The following is a 17435-nucleotide window of genomic DNA, read 5'->3' on the forward strand; positions in this document are numbered from 1 at the left end:
ACCCTGTGATAATGCAGCATGTCTCATTAAGAGCCACAGCTACTGTTTTAGTGTGGTGAGATGTGTTCCACACTGGGCATGCGTACTCAGCAGCAGAGTAGCATAGCGCAAGGGCAGATGTCTTCACTGTGTCTGGTTGTGATCCTCAGGTTGTGCCAGTCAGCTTTCATATGATGTTGTTTCTAGCGCCCACTTTTTGCTTGATTTTCAGGCAGTGCTTCTTGTAGGTCAGAGCACGGTCCAGAGTGACTCCCAGGTATTTGGGTGTGTTGCAATGCTCCAGTGGGATTCCTTCCCAGGTAATAATCCTCAGAGCTCGGGATGCTTGTCTGTTCTTAAGGTGAAAGGCGCATGTCTGTGTTTTAGATGGATTAGGGATCAGTTGATTTTCCCTGTAATAGGCAGTGAGGGCACCTAGAGCTTCAGAGAGCTTCTTTTCAACCATCTCAAAGCTCCCTGCTTGAGCAGTGATGGCACGGTCATCAGCATAGATGAAACCCTCTGTTCCTTCTGATATCCATGGATATAAACCCAGTTCTTTGGATACATCCTAAGTGGCATTAAGGCCTTGGGTCATCAAAGCATATTTATACAGTGTTGGATGGGATCAAAAGTAATCCTTCATTTTCAGATATAAAGATCTATTAAGTCTTTACAATGGTCAGTTAGGGTTGATGTGGGAAAGGTATACAACTGCTCCCCAAAAGTCAGTTTGCAAGGGTTCAAAGATTATATTGTTATTGTTGTTATTATTATTAGGACCCCCCCCCCCCCCCCGTGGCACAGTGGGTTAAACCGCTGATCTGCTGAATGTGCTGACTGAAAGGTCAGCAGTTTGAATGTGGGGAGCGGCGTGAGCTCCCGCTATTCGCCCCAGCTTCTGCCAACCTAGCAGTTCGAAAATATGCAAATGTGAGTAGATCAATAGGTACCACTCTGGTGGGAAGGTAATGGCACTCCATGTAGTCATGCCGGCCACATGACCTTGGAGGTGTCTAGGGACAATGCTGGCTCTTCAGCTTAGAAATGGAGATGAGCACCACACCCCAGAGTTGGACATGTGTTCTGTCACGCGCTGGGCTTGAAACGAATTGCTTTTAAAACAGGACGTGTAACTTTAGCCCAGCGGGAAGCCAGGGGGCCCGAAGAGAAATCCTTAAGGATTTCCACCATAAACAGTCTCTAGAGGGTTTGTGAAATATAACAAAGTCTTTTACTGGTGAACAATCAACAGAAACTTCTTTTGTCTTCAAAAGGTTAAAGAAATGCTTCCAGGCCTTTGTGCAACTGGTGGCTTCTAACTGTTACTTTACTCTAAAGGAAAATCCCTTTCCAAACTTCTCCCAGACTAACTGTGAACCTAAACCTAACTGATGTGGGCTCCACTACCGGGTTGAACTGCGTCTCAAAGCACCGAGTGGACCTACCAGTAGGCCTGTAGTCTCTTCAGCTGGAGTTCTTGGATATTCAAAGCTGTTTTTCCCTCCGAAATTCCTCAGAGCTTTAGGGCTGTTTTCCTGGGAATCTTTGGGAATCCTTTTGCTCTTAAGACTGCTCTCCCCCGGGAGGTCTTAAGGGTTGAAGCCTTTGTACAGGAGAAGTCTGTACACACGTCCTGTACATTGGCTAACCTAGCTGAGACTGACTGAAAATGGCTCTCTTCCCTTCACAATTGCCCTGAACAGGGGGCGGAACCAAACTTAACGATGATGGACAGGGGGCCTGCCCTATAACTGCAAACTTTGACAGGAAGCCACCATTCTGCAGAATCCCAAGCCTTGGGCTGCAAACAAACACTTAATACAAGGCAAATAAAGTGGGAGCTTCTGGTACAGCTGTACCAGCACAGACATGACTCTTTAGCTTCTTCCTCTTCCTCTTCCTCTTCCTCTTCCTCTTCCTCTTCCTCTTCCTCCTCCTCCTCCTCCTCCTCCTCCTCCTCCTCCTCCTCCTCCTCCTCTCTTCTTCTTCTGGACTCAAGGTGGCTAACAATCCCACACAGTTGGTCTTTAGCCTTCTGTGGCTGGATGAACACTGCCATCTAATGCACTTGGAATCTGCAATTATATGGTCAGTGTAGACCAGTAGTAATGGTGAGGTTGCGGACCATATTTTCATTCCTGAGGACCCCTGGTGGACCACAGGTTGGGATCAACTTGTGTAGATGCATATAATGCAGCCACTGCATTATATGCATCTACATTGACCATATAATGCAGATACAAACTACATTATTTGGCAGCGTAGATTCATCCTTTGCATTTCACCAAACTACAACTTCCATCATCCCATTGCATTATGGGATCCTGTGATGTTTGCTATTTGAATGTAGTTTGTCCTGGCTCAATAACAACAACAACAACAATAATAATAGTACTTTTATTTCTCAATGCTATGGGATTCTGGGATTCTTAGTTTGGTTAGGCGCCTTAACTTTCAGGCAGAGAAGGCAAACTATCTAGTAAAACTGCATCTCCCAGGAATTAATAGTAGGCCTGGGTAACAACGGAAAATTTTGTTTCTAAAATCGATTCGTTTTTTGGGGTTTTTTGCGTTTCGATATTTAAAAGAATTCCGAAATTTTCCTTAAAAAAAGTTCGATATTTACGAAATTTCATAAATGGTAAAAAAATGACAAAACAATAACGAAACAATAACGAATCGATCGCGCAATACGCAAAAAAAACTTCTGAAGCTTCCCTCTCCTTCTGTTGTTGACTGTTGGTGTGATATTATAATTTTTTTTCACTAATTAAACAAAAAACAACCATAAAACTTGCCCCAGACATGCGGAAATAATAACGAAACGACCTCAAACCAATAACGAAACGAATACATAACGAAATACGAAGCATTTACGAAACGAATTGAAAAATTCGTTTCGTTTTTAAGTTGCTCCAGAATGGTTCGTTATCGCTTCGTTAACAAAAAAATAACGAATTTTTAACGAATTACGAATTAACGAAATGAAACCGCCCAGCCCTAATTAATAGTATTGGGCCATGGCAATTCAAGAGGTTTGAAACTGCATTTCTTCTACAGTAGTGTTGCCCAACCTGAGGATTGGGGGGTCACGAGGGGGGTGTTAAAGGGGTCGCCAAAGACCATCAGAAAACAGTATTTTATGTTGATCATGGAGGTTCTATGTGGAAAATTTGGCCCAGTTCTATCATTGGTGGGGTTCAGAATGCTCTTTGATTGTAGATGAACTCTAAATCCCAACAGCTACAACTCCCAAATGTCAAGGTCTATTTTCCCCAAGCTCCACCAGTGTACACATTTGGGCATATTGAGTATTTGTGCCAAGCTTGGTCGAGATCCATCATTATTTGAGTGCACTGTGCTCTCTGGATGTAGGTGAACTACAATTCCAAAACTTAAAGTCAATGCCCAGGAAACCCTTCCAGTATTTTCTGTTGGTCATGGGAGAATAAGGTGCCAAGTTTGGATCAATTCCATTGTTGGTGGAGCTCAGAATATCCTTTGATTGTAGATGAGCTATAAATCCCAGGAACGACAACTCCCAAATGACAAAATCAAAATTTTTTGAGTGAAGGACATACATTGGGTTGTTAGGTGTCTTGTGTCCAAATTTGGTGTCAATTTGTCCAGCGGTTTTTGAGTTTTGTTAATCCCACAAACGAACATTACATTTTTATTTATATTGATCTGTGATCTAAAAGATCATTTGCAGATCTTGCAACTCTTCCTTTATTTTTGGGGAGATGGATAAATGTATTATGAAAGTCGTCCACAAAATGTAACTTTCTGAATCTCCGTAGAAGGTTATGATAGAGATGGTTTTGTCCCTTGTTGACAGTAGTTTGATTCTGCTAACCGAGCTTGTCTCCTGCAGGTGAAGTGGACACCTCCAACACGGAACTGAACGAGGAGGAAGAGGAGGATGAAGAGGACGAGGAGGAGGAGGAGGAGGAAGAGGAGGCGGAAGGGGAGGGAGTGCCGGTCAAGAACCTGGGCTCTTTGGATGACGATGACGAAGACAAGGCGTCGGACCTCTCTGACCAAGAGCTGGACCAGAACCTCAGAGCTCAGGTGCTCCAACTGTTGGATGAACTGGAGGAGGCCAGAGAGACGGCTCTCAAACATGAGGATGACTCCTTGGAGTTGCAAGGTTAGGATCTGGAATGATAGAATCCTAGAGTTGGAGGAGACCTCATGGGCCATCCAGTCCAACCCCATTCTGCCAAGAAGCAGGAAAATTGGGTCGATGTAGGTTTTTTCGGGCTATATGGCCATGTTCTAGAGCAGTGGTTCTCAACCTGGGGTCCCCAGATGTTTTTGGCCTTCAACTCCTAGAATTCCTAACAGCTGGTAAACTGGCTGGGATTTCTGGGAGTTGTAGGCCAAAACACCTGGGTTGAGAACCACTGTTCTAGAGCAATGGTTCTCAACCTGGTTGAGAACCACTGGTTGAGAACCACTGTTCTAGAGCAATGGTTCTCAACCTGAGGTCCCCAGATGTTTTTGGCTACAACTCCCAGAAATCCCAGCCAGTTTACCAGCTGTTAGGATTTCTGGGAGTTGAAGGCCAAAAACACCTGGGGACCCCAGGTTGAGAAGCACTGTTCTAGAGGCATTCTCTCCTGACATTTTGCCTGCATCTATGGCAAGCATCCTCAGAGGTAATGAGCAGGAAATTGCATTCAAAGCATGCCCAACAGATGGCCATCCAGCCTCTGTTTAAAAGCCTCCAAAGAAGGAGCCTCCACCACACTCCGGGGCAGAGAGTTCCACTGCTGAACAGCTCTCACTGTCAGGAAGTTCTTCCTCATGTTCAGATGGAATCTCCTTTCCTGTAATTTGAAGCCATTGTTCCATTGCATCCTAGTCTCCAGGGCAACAGAAAACAAGCTTGCTCCCTTCTCCCAGTGACTTCCTCTCACATATGTATACATGGCCCTCATCATGTCTCCTCTTAGCCTTCTCTTCTGAAGGTTTAACATGCCCAGCTCTTTAAGCCGCTCCTCATAGGGCTTGTTCTCCAGACCCTTGATCATTTGAGTCGCCCTCCTCTGGACACATTGCAGCTTAGTATCAACATCTCCCTTCCATTGTGGTGCCCAGAATTGGACACAATATTCCAGGTGTGGTCTAACCAAAGCGGAATAGAGCATGGGGTGCATTACTTCCTTAGATCTAGACACTAGGCTGCTCTTGATGCAGGCCAAAATCCCATTGGCTTTTTTTGCCGCCGCATGACATTGTTGGCTCATGTTTAACTTGTTGTCCACAAGGACTCCAAGATCTTTTCCACATGTACTGCTCTCGAGCCAGGCATCGTCCCCCATTCTGAGGCAAAGCAAAAGGGGTGACATGATTCGAGATGACACCACAAATATGGTTTACACCAGGCATGGGCCAACTTCAACCTTCCCTCCAGGTGTTTTGGACTTCAACTCCCACAATTCCTAACAACCTCACCCCCCTTCTTTTCCCCTCTCAGCCGCTTAAGATTCTGGGATATAGGGCAGTGTAGATCCAGCCTTAGCCACAACTTTGTGGTCCAGTATAGTCTTTGGAGTAGATTTTTGGAATTCCACTTGAGGAGTCGGATCTATAAGTTCTATTCTCAACTAGCTGTACCCTCCATGTGTTGATGTGGCCAACCTTCCCTCCCTCTTTCCTCCTTCCTTCCTTCCTTCCTTCCTTCCTTCCTTCCTTCCTTCCTTCCTTCCTTCCTTCCTTCTCTACCTATTCTTGGACTGCAACTCCCAGCAGTCCTCCTGATCGATCTACCTACCTACCTACCTACCTACCTATCTATCTCTATCTATCTGGAGGAATAGTTGCAGTCCCACCCTTTGTGTTTGACTTTTATTATGTTATTTTGCACTGTTTAGTTTATTTTTCTACTTTTGTATTTTGTTGTGATGTAATTTTTCTGTTCTTTTGTATTTTATTTTCTGCATTATATGTTTTGGGCTTGGCCTCATGTTAGCCGCCCCGAGTCCCCTTCAGGGAGATGGTGGTAGGGTATAAATAAAGTTTATTATTATAGGAACTTGGATTGGGATGCTCTCTAAGAAATCCAAGGAGAAACAAGCTTGCATATTGGAAGCAGTGCATTTGGACCATCCTCCTCTCCTAAAGGGCCTGGTCTAGGGGATGCTGGGAGCTGTAGTCCGGAAGAGAGTGTGGATATACTATTGTGTGTTTTCTTTGACAGGGGGAGTCATTTTTGTGCATGTACTATAATGTCTTTTGCTTTTTTTTGGCTTTTTAAGTCCCTTCCACTGTGTTTTTCAGTGTTTTTATGAGTGATGGTCACTCGTTGGCCTGATAGGTGTCCTGTGTCCAAATTTGGTGTCAATTTGTCCAGTGGTTTTTGAGTTTTGTTAATCCCACAAACGAACATTACTTTGTATTGTCGAAGGCTTTCATGGCTGGAATCACTAGGTTCTTGTGGGTTTTTTCGGGCTATAGGGCCATGTTCTAGAGGCATTTCTCCTGACGTTTCGCCTGCATCTATGGCAAGCATCCTCAGAGGTAGTGAGGTCTGTTGGAATTCTGGAATCTCTAGGTTCTTGTGGGTTTTTTCGGGCTATAGGGCCATGTTCTAGAGGCATTTCTCCTGACGTTTCGCCTGCATCTATGGCAAGCATCCTCAGAGGTAGTGAGGTCTGTTGGAATTCTGGAATCTCTAGGTTCTTGTGGGTTTTTTCGGGCTATAGGGCCATGTTCTAGAGGCATTTCTCCTGACGTTTCGCCTGCATCTATGGCAAGCATCCTCAGAGGTAGTGAGGTCTGTTGGAATTCTGGAATCTCTAGGTTCTTGTGGGTTTTTTCGGGCTATAGGGCCATGTTCTAGAGGCATTTCTCCTGACGTTTCGCCTGCATCTATGGCAAGCATCCTCAGAGGTAGTGAGGTCTGTTGGAATTCTGGAATCTCTAGGTTCTTGTGGGTTTTTTCGGGCTATAGGGCCATGTTCTAGAGGCATTTCTCCTGACATTTCGCCTGCATCTATGGCAAGCATCCTCAGAGGTAGTGAGGTCTGTTGGAATTCTGGAATCTCTAGGTTCTTGTCCGTTTTTTCGGGCTATAGTGCCATGTTCTAGAGGCATTTCTCCTGACGTTTTGCCTGCATCTACATTACCTTTTTATTTATATAGACTAGCTGTACCCGCCATGCTTTGCTGTGGCCAACCTTCCCTCTTTCTCTCCTTCCTTCTCTTCTTCCTTCCTTCTCTATCTCCTTCCTTCCTTCCTTCCTTCCTTCCTTCCTTCCTTCCTTCCTCCCTCCCTCCCTCCCTCCCTCCCTCCCTTCCCTCTTTTTCTTTCTTTTCTGCTGTCTCTCTTTTCTTCCTTCTCTCTTTCCTTCTTTCCTTCCACTTTCTCTGGATTTTCCCCTTCTTTCACTCCCTCTTTCCTTCCTTCTTTCCCTTTTTTTCTTTCCTTATCTCCTTCCTTTCTTCTCTAACTTTCCTTCCTTCCCCCTTTTCTCCCCCCTCCTTTCTTCCTTCTCTACTTCCTTCCTTCCTTCCTTCTCTCTTTGCTTCCATGCTTCTTTCTCCCTTCCTTCCTTCCTTCCTTCCTTCCTTCCTTCCTTCCTTCCTTCCTTCCTTTCTTTCTTTCTTTTTCTCCCCTTCCCTCCCTCTTTCTTCCCTTTTTTCTTGTCATTTAGCTTTTTGTCATTTAGCTTTTTGGGTGCTTTTTAAGTCCCTTCTGCTGTGTTTTTCAGTGTTTTTATGAGTGAATGACATACATTGGGTTGTTAGGTATATTGTGTCCAACTTTGGTGTCAATTCGTCCAGTGGTTTTTGAGTTATGTTAATCCCACAAACTAGCATTACATTTTTATTTATTTATATAGATGGGATCCAGTGAGTTGCAGTTTGGAAGTCCATGCCTGACCAAACTCCACTTCCCAGGGTTGCATTGCATAGAGCCATGGCAGTTCAAAGTGGTGTCAAAGTGCATTATTAATTCTGCAACTTCGGTTCTAAATGGTTCAATGGCTTCTTATGTTTGCCAGCTGTTGATTTTGCTCTTGTCTCTGTGGCAGGGTTGCTGGAAGACGAGCGACTGGCCAGTGCTCAGCAAGCGGAGATCTTCACAAAGCAGATCCAGAGGCTCCAAGGTGAGTCCCTTTCTAGATGGCGACGGCTTGTGCCACGAGTGCAAATCTTGATTCCACGTTGTATGGCTTCTTTGGCATTTCCTTGGTTTTCAGCCAAGGAAGATACTTTGTTTGTTGTTGTTGCGTTCCTTCGAGTCATTGCCGAATTGAGACCCTAAAGCATGGCTTTCCAAATTGTGGTGTTGGGGGACAAAGCAAAGACCACTAGCATTGAAGCGATGGTCCTCCGCCATCAACTCCGCTGGACTGGCCACGTTGTCTGGGTGCCCCACCACCATTTCCCAAAGCAGTTGCTCTACTCCAAACTCAAGAATGGAAAATGTAATGTTGGTGGACAGGAAAAGAGATTTAAAGATGGGCTCAAAGCCAACCTTAAAAACTCTGGCATAGACACTGAGAACTGGGAAGCCCTGGCCCTTGAGCACTCCAGCTGGAGGTCAGCTGTGACCAGCAGTGCTGTAGAATTTGAAGAGGCATGAATGGAGGGCGAAAGAGAGAAACGTGCCAAGAGGAAGGTGCGTCAAGCCAACCCCGACCGGGACCGCCTCCCACCTGAAAGCTGATGCCCTCACTGTGGGAGAAGATGCAGATCAAGAATTGGGCTCCATAATCACCTACGGACCCACCCTCAGGATACCACTCTTGGAGGACCATCATCTTCGGACTACAACAGTTCGCCTAAGCATGGGGGACACTAGGACTCTACAGGTGTTTCACAAGAAAAATGCTCCCCTCACCTGCAAAAATAAAACAAGTCAGGAAGGAAGGCACAACCAACGCCCTCCTGGCAGATAGCCATCCAGCCAAAACTCAAAAACCTCAACTGGATCCAGGCGATCTGTATTCCACTAGAGTTGGGATACTCAAAAGGAATGTAATCCAACCCTTTTCTGCTATTAAGAAAGACACAATCAAAGCCCTCCTAACAGATGGCCACCCAGCCTCCATTAACAACCTCCAGAGAGGTTTCATTACTACATAAGTGTGGCACTGGTGCTGTTCAAGTGTAGGTACTGTTATCACATTTATAATTTGTGCAACTTTATCTCGGGAGCTATTGGCCATCTGTCAGGGGAGCTTTGAATGTGATTTTCCTGCTTCTTGGCAAGGGGTTGGACTGGATGGCCCACAAGAGCTCTTCCAACTCGGTGATTCTATGATTCTATGGCTGAATAAGCAAGATTCTCCTGTATATGAAACCTATACATATTAAATTATATGTAATGATATACTGTATGATAATTTATGAATCTCTTATAAGGGGATTTTTGTTTTGGTGTTCTATTCTTAAGAGTTTTCTGGTTTTCATTCATTACAACCAGCTTCTTTATTTGTATATTTGTTTGTATACAAACAAATACTCAAAATATAGTACATTTAAAAACGATGCAAAGCAGGATTGTTATAAGGCAACATCCTAGGAAATTGGAACTCTTATGAAAGAGTTCCAATGAATATTTTGGAGGTAGGAGTCCCGGGATTTGTAGTTTTAGAAGGCCATTAGCCTTCCCTGCCAAAGGGTCCTGGTGTCCCACTAAACCGAAACTCCCGGGCTTCCACGGTATTGAGCTGTAGCCATTCAAGTGGTGTCAAACTGCATTAAATCTCTGGTGTAGATGCCTCTTTTGTGGACTGAAGGCCATAGGAAGTAATTATATCCATGGTATGAATAAATTATGAGCATTTAAGAGATTAAAACCTATTTAAAAAGATCAATAAAGAATAATAATATTAATACCACTGGAGCAGGGAGGCTACAAAAGCCATGCTCGTGTCTTCCTCAGTGTGGCACTGTTGAATTGATAATGTTGGGTAGATTGATTTATTCCACTATTGTAGAAATACCAAAAAGTGTGTGTGTTTACACTGTGGAATTAATGCAGTTCGACACCATTTCAACTGCCAGTGGTGTGGAATTATGGGAGCTGTAGTTTGTTGAGGCACAGAAGGCAGAGAAGGCTGGAGACCTTGCAAATCTATAAAACAACAACAATAACAACAACAATAATAAGAGGATTTAAAGATTGAACTGCAAAGACTCTGGCACAAGCCAGTCAAGGTGGTCCCAGTGGTGATTGGTACACAGGGTGCAGTGCCTAAAGACCTTGGCCAGTACTTAAAAACGATTGGCACTGACAAAATTACCACCTGTCAGCTGCAAAAGGCCACCTTACTGGGATCTGCACACATTATTCGCCAATACTTCACACAGCCCCAGTCATTTGGGAAGTATCCAACGTGTGATTCAATACAATAGCCAGCAGAGTGACCTTGCTTTTTGTGTACTAATCTTGTTGTGTTTCTAATAATAATAATAATAATAATAATAATAATAATAATACTTACCCGCCTCTCCTTGTCGCTCGATGCGGGTCACAACATAATTAAAACACCCAAACATTGCAAGAATTATATAAAATACACATATTAAAATGTATTTGTATAAAAGGTACATATTGAAATGCATTTCTATAAAATACACATTAAAATACACAAAGCAGGGATTAAATATTGTAATGTTTAATGATTAAATAGGGATTAAATAACATTGTAATGTAATAATGCTAATATATATATATAATATTAATAATGTTGTAATATAATATGTTTTCCACAGAGATATAAACCCCATTTTCCTAGTTTCCAACAAATCTCACAACCTCTGAGGATGCCTGCTGTAGATGCAGGCAAAACGTCAGGAGAGAATGCTTCTGGAACATGGCCAGGCAGCCTGAAAAAATTACCACAACACAATAATATATCTTATATAATATATACTACAACTTATGATATAGTAAATATATTATATAATACTAATAGTATAATATACTGCTAGTGTATTGTATATATTGTTGTATAATATAGTACAATATAAATAATAATAATAATAATAATAATATAATAGTATATTATATATTACATGTATTATTACTAATAATATTGGAGTATAGTGGTGGAGTACAATATGGTAATATATAATCCTAATATTGTTCTATGCTAATAATAGAAATATATTCATATAATATTGATAATAATGTAATACAATATAATACTAATAATAATACAATAATATATAACAATAATATTGTTATATAATAATGCTAATATACTAAATATACCGTATATACTTGAGTATAAGCCAACCTGAATATAAGCTGAGGCACCTAATTTTACCACAAAAAAACGAGAAAACAGATTGACTCGAATATAAGCTGAGGGTGGGAAATGCAGAGGTTACTGGTAAATTGCAAAATAAAAATAGATACCAATTAAATTACATTAATTGAGGAATCAGTAGGTTATATATTTTTGAATATTTACAAAAATGGTAATTTAAGACTGTCCAACTCTGATTAAATGATCATTTGCCTTCTTCAATGTAAATGTCCTTACGTGTCCTTCCAATAATAATGAGAGTAACATAATAAATGTAATAATAATAATAATAATAATAAAAAAGAATAAAATAATGAATGTAGCAATAACAACAATTATACAGTAAAATAATAAATGTATAATAATAGAGTAAAATAAATAAATAATAATAATAATAATAATAATAATAATAGAGTAAAATAATAAATAACCTTGACTCGAATATAAGCCGAGGGGGACTTTTTCTGCCTAAAAAAGGGCTGAAAAACTAGGTTTATACTCGAGTTTATACAGTAATTACTAGGGCTGGGCGGTTTCGTTCGTTAATTTCGTAATTCGTTATTAATTTGTATTTAAATTAGCTTATGATCCGATATTGAGCCATGCAGGAATAGTGTGAGGAGTAATTAAAAATCGAAACAATTTTTCCAATTTATTTCGTATTGTTTCGTAATTGTTTCAAAATTGTTTCGAAATTGTTTCGTAATTGTTTCATAATTATTTCCGTATGTCTGGTGCAAGTTTTATAGTTGTTTGTTTTATCAGTGATAAAATATAAATTATCACACCAACAGTCAACAACAGAGGGAGAGGGAAGCTTCAGAAGTTCCCCCTCTCCCATTTGGAGGGTTTTTTTTAGCATATTGCGCAATCGCGTCCGCCATTAACGAATCGATTCGTAATTTTACGAAATTTCGTAAATAACAAAATTTTGAAATCTCAAAATTTCGGAAGTATTTAGAATTTGGAAACGCTAGCGCCCCCTGGAAACGAATCGAGTTTAGAAACAAATTTTTCCGTGGTTACCCAGCCCTAGTAATTACTACTGATAATATATCATAATATATCATGATATACTGTTTTATTATTGTATATTTGTATATTTGAAGTTGTAATGTTTTTGATTGTGAGCTGCTTTGAGTCTCCATAGGAGAGAGATAAACCAGGTGAGAAATCAATCAATAGATAGAGAGATAAACACAAGACATGAGTTTAAAATTTATGCTTGAAATATCTCCCAGGACTGCATAGCACTGAGCCACTGCAGTTCAAGTGGGGTCAAAACCGCATTCATTCTACAGTGCAGATGCACCCTTTATCTTTTTTGCTGCTCTGCTCTCCAATCTGCTCTCTATCATTCCCCATTGCTTTCCAACGTGTATTTATAGGACTTTGCATCAGAGGCCGCTTGTCGAGCGAGTGTGCATCTGTGCGCATTGCCACTATAAATAGCAGGTGCACTGTGCACACCCACGTGTCTGGGAAGAGCAGGTGGCGGGGCTAAATATGAAGCCTGAATCAATATAAGAGGCAAGGAAAAGGGTCAGCCTTGCAGGGCCGCGGCCAAGAAAGAGGGGCCGGAGCAAAAGGAGAGAGGAGAAAGGTCCCTAAACTATGTCTCACAGAAACTTAGCATCATCAGGGTTTTGCAAAAAATCTTTGTTAAAAGTCTGCATGAAGACTTTATTGAAATTCACTATATATCTCTGCTTTACAAATTTATTATTATTTATTTATTTCGGGTACTTTTACCCCGCCCTTCTCAAACCCCGAGGGAGGACTCAGGGCGGCTTACAGAAAAAAAAAGGCACAATCCGATGCCTATACAAATTACACATAATATACAGAACCATTGTTGTTGTTGTTCATTCGTTCAGTCGTCTCCGACTCTTCGTGACCTCATGGACCAGCCTACGCCAGAGCTCCCTGTCGGCCGTTACCACCCCCAGCTCCCTCAAGGTCAGTCCAGTCACTTCAAGGATGCCATCCATCCATCTTGCCCTTGGTCGGCCCCTCTTCCTTTTGCCTTCCACTTTCCCCAGCATAATTGTCTTCTCTAGGCTTTCCTGTCTCCTCATGATGTGGCCAAAGTACTTCAACTTTGTCTCTAGTATCTTTCCCTCCAGTGAGCAGTTGGGCTTTATTTCCTGGAGGATGGACTGGTTGGATCTTCTCGCAGTCCAAGGCACTCCCAGAACTTTCCTCCAACACCACAGCTCAAAAGCATCGATCTTCCTTCGCTCAGCCTTCCCTAAGGTCCAGCTCTCACCTCCGTAGGTGACGACAGGGAAGACCATGGCTTTGACTAGGCAATGGATCTTGGTTGCCAGTCTGATGTCTCTACTCTTCACTATTTTATCGAGATTGGACATTGCTCTCCTCCCAAGAAGGAAGCGTCTTCTGATTTCCTGGCCACAGTCTGCATCTGCAGTAATCTTTGCACCTAGAAATACAAAGTCTGTCACGGCCTCCACGGTTTCTCCCTCTATTTCCCAGTTGTCAATCATTCTTGTTGCCATAATCTTGGTTTTTTTGACGTTTAGCTGCAACCCGGCTTTTGCGCTTTCTTCTTTCACCTTGATTAGAAGGCTCCTCAGCTCCTCCTTGCTTTCGGCCATCAGAGTGGTGTCATCTGCATATCTGAGGTTGTGAATGTTTCTTCCAGCAATTTTCACCCCAGCTTTGCACTCATCAAGCCCCGCACATCGCATGATGTGTTCTGCATACAAGTTTAAAAGGGTTGGGTGAGAGGATGCAGCCTTGCCGGACGCCTTTCCCAATCTTGAACCAGTCTGTTGTTCCGTGGTCAGTTCTGACTGTTGCCACTTGGTCCTTGGACAGATTCCTCAGGAGAGAGGGAAGGTGGCTTGGTATGCCCATCCCACCAAGAACTTAATATAATATAATATAATAGTTTTATATTACTATTATATTATTTTATTACATTATTTTTATATCGAGAGTTTCATCTATGCTGATGATCGTGCCATTACTGCTCAAGCAGGGAGCTTTGAGATGGTAGAACAGAAGCTCTCCGAAGCTCTAGGTGCTCTTACTGCCTATTACAGGGAAAACCAACTGATCCCTAATCCATCTAAAACACAGACATGCGCCTTTCACCTTAAGAACAGACAAGCATCCCGAGCTCTGAGGATTACCTGGGAAGGAATCCCACTGGAGCATTGCAGCGCACCCAAATACCTGGGAGTCACTCTGGACCGTGCTCTGACCTACAAGAAGCACTGCCTGAACATCAAACAAAAAGTGGGTGCTAGAAACAACATCATACGAAAGCTGACTGGCACAACCTGGGGATCACAACCAGACACAGTGAAGACATCTGCCCTTGCGCTATGCTACTCTGCTGCTGAGTATGCATGCCCAGTGTGGAACACATCTCACCACACTAAAACAGTGGATGTGGCTCTTAATGAGACATGCTGCATTATCACGGGGTGTCTGCGCCCTACACCACTGGAGAAATTACACTGCTTTGCCGGTATTGCACCACCTGACATCCGCCGGGAAGTAGCAGCCAATAGTGAAAGGACCAAGGCAGAGACATCTCCAGCTCATCCCCTGTTTGGGTATCAGCCACCACGTCAACGACTTAAATCAAGACATAGTTTTCTTAGATCTACAGAGACACTCGCTGGAACACCCCAGCAAGCGAGAGTCCAAAAGTGGCAGGCCCAAACCCAGCACCTCAATTCATGGGTGATACCAGATGAGAGACTCCCCCCTGGGCACACAGAAGATTGGGCGACTTGGAAGGCGCTGAACAGACTGCGCTCTGGCACCACGAGATGCAGAGCCAACCTTCAGAAATGGGGCTACAGGGTGGAATCCTCGGCATGCGAGTGCGGAGAAGAGCAAACCACTGACCACCTGATGCAATGCACCCTGAGCCCTGCCACATGCACAATGGAGGACCTTCTTGCGGCAACCCCAGGGGCACTCCAAGTGGCCAGATACTGGGCAAAGGACATTTAACCAAATACCAAATTTGCAAAATCTGTGTGGTTTTTTTTCCTTCCTTTTTTTCTTTTTCTTTCTAATCTCTGTGTTTGTTTTTGCTCTGATAGAATTGTAATACAATGGTTGCTGATGACACGATAAATAAATAAATAAATAAATAAAATTATTATATTGTTGTTGTTCATTCGTTCAGTCGTCTCCGACTCTTCGTGACCTCATGGACCAGCCCACGCCAGAGCTCCCTGTCGTCCATCACCACCCCCAGCTCCTTCAAGGTCAGTCCAGTCACTTCAAGGATGCCATCCATCCATCTTGCCCTTGGTCGGCCCCTCTTCCTTTTGTCTTCCACTTTCCCCAGCATCATTCCCTTCTCTAGGCTTTGCTGTCTCCTCAGAGCTCCCTGTCGTCTGTCACCACCCCCAGCTCCTTCAAGGTCATTCCAGTCACTTCAAGGATGCCATCCATCCATCTTGCCCTTGGTCGGCCCCTCTTCCTTTTGCCTTCCACTTTCCCCAGCATCATTCCCTTCTCTAGGCTTTGCTGTCTCCTCAGAGCTCCCTGTCGTCCGTCACCACCCCCAGCTCCTTCAAGGTTAGTCTAGTCACTTCAAGGATGCCATCCATCCATCTTGCCCTTGGTCGGCCCCTCTTCCTTTTGCCTTCCACTTTCCCCAGCATCATTCCCTTCTCTAGGCTTTGCTGTCTCCTCAGAGCTCCTTGTCGTCCGTCACCACCCCCAGCTCCTTCAAGGTCAGTCCAGTCACTTCAAGGATGCCATCCATCCATCTTGCCCTTGGTCGGCCCCTCTTCCTTTTGCCTTCCACTTTCCCCAGCATCATTCCCTTCTCTAGGCTTTGCTGTCTCCTCGTGATGTGGCCAAAGGACTTCCACTTTCCCTCTACTATCCTTCCCTCCAGTGAGCAGCTGGGCTTTCTTTCCTGGAGGATGGACTGGTTGGATCTCCTCGCAGTCCAAGGCACTCTCAGCACTTTCCTCCAACACCACAGTTCAAAAGCATCTCTCTTCCTTCGCTCAGCCTTCCCGAAGGTCCAGCTCTTACATCCGTAGGTGACTACAGGGAATACCATGGCTTTGACTAGGCAATGGATCTTTGTTGCCAGTCTGATGTCTCTACTCTTTACTATTTTATCGAGACTGGACATTGCTCTCCTCCCAAGAAGGAAGCGTCTTCTGATTTCCTGGCCACAGTCTGCATCTGCACTCATCTTTGCACCTAGAAATACAAAGTCTGTCACGGCCTCCACATTTTCTCCCTCTATTTTCCAGTTGTCAATCATTCTTGTTGCCATAATCTTGGTTTTTTTTGATGTTTTGATATTTTTTGATGTTTGATTATTATATTATATCTCATTATATTATGATTATACACACACACACACACACACACACACACACATATATATATATAATCATATAATGAGATATAATATAATAATGTAATAAAATCATATAATAGTCATATAATACTAAAATTATACTAATCTATATAAATAAAAATGTAATGTTCGTTTGTGGGATTAACAGAACTCAAAAACCACTGGACGAATTGACACCAAATTTGGGCGCAAGACACCTAAGAACCCAATGTATGTCCTTCACTCAAAAAAATTGATTTTGTCATTTGGGAGTTGTAGTTGCTGGGATTTATAGTTCACCTACAATTAAAGAGCATTTAAAGAACCTTGCCATTGATGGAATTGAGCCAAACTTGGCACACAGTTCTCCCATGGCCAACAGAAAATACTGGAAGGGTGTCCTTTGGTTTTGGAGTTGTAGTTCACCTACATCCAGAGATCACTGTGGTCTCAACCAATGATGGATCTGGACCAAACTCTACACGAAGACTCAATATGCCCAAATGTGAACACTGGTGGAGTTTGGGGAAAATAGAATCTTGACATTTGGGAGTTGTAGTTGCTGGGATTTATAGTTCACCTACAATCACAGAGCATTCTGAACCTTGCCATTGATGGAATTGAGCCAAACTTGGCACACAGTTCTCCCATGGACAACAGAAAATACTGGAAGGGTGTCCTTTGGTTTTGGAGTTGTAGTTCACCTACATCCAGAGATCACTGTGCACTCAAACAATGATGGATCTGGACCAAACTCTACATGAATACTCAATATGCCCAAATCTGAACACTGGTGGAGTTTGGGGAAAATAGAATCTTGACATTTG

The 17435-nt window shown here is 43.0% G+C and overlaps 1 protein-coding gene across 6 annotated transcripts in view; it reads left to right on the forward strand.

Annotated features, from left to right (window-relative positions):
• The window catches only part of CCDC136 (coiled-coil domain containing 136), a 73789-nt gene that overhangs the window by 12463 nt on the left and 43891 nt on the right, over positions 1–17435 (forward strand). For all 6 annotated transcript variants that reach the window (XM_067469381.1, XM_067469380.1, XM_067469379.1 and 3 more), the window contains exons 2-3: positions 3857–4132; positions 8025–8099. In XM_067469381.1, the coding sequence (XP_067325482.1) occupies positions 3857–4132; positions 8025–8099 (351 nt within the window). The remainder of the gene's footprint in view (positions 1–3856; positions 4133–8024; positions 8100–17435) is intronic.

This window comes from Anolis sagrei, chromosome 5, assembly GCF_037176765.1.
Source record: "Anolis sagrei isolate rAnoSag1 chromosome 5, rAnoSag1.mat, whole genome shotgun sequence".
In the NCBI taxonomy this organism is placed as follows: Eukaryota; Metazoa; Chordata; class Lepidosauria; order Squamata; family Dactyloidae; genus Anolis; species Anolis sagrei.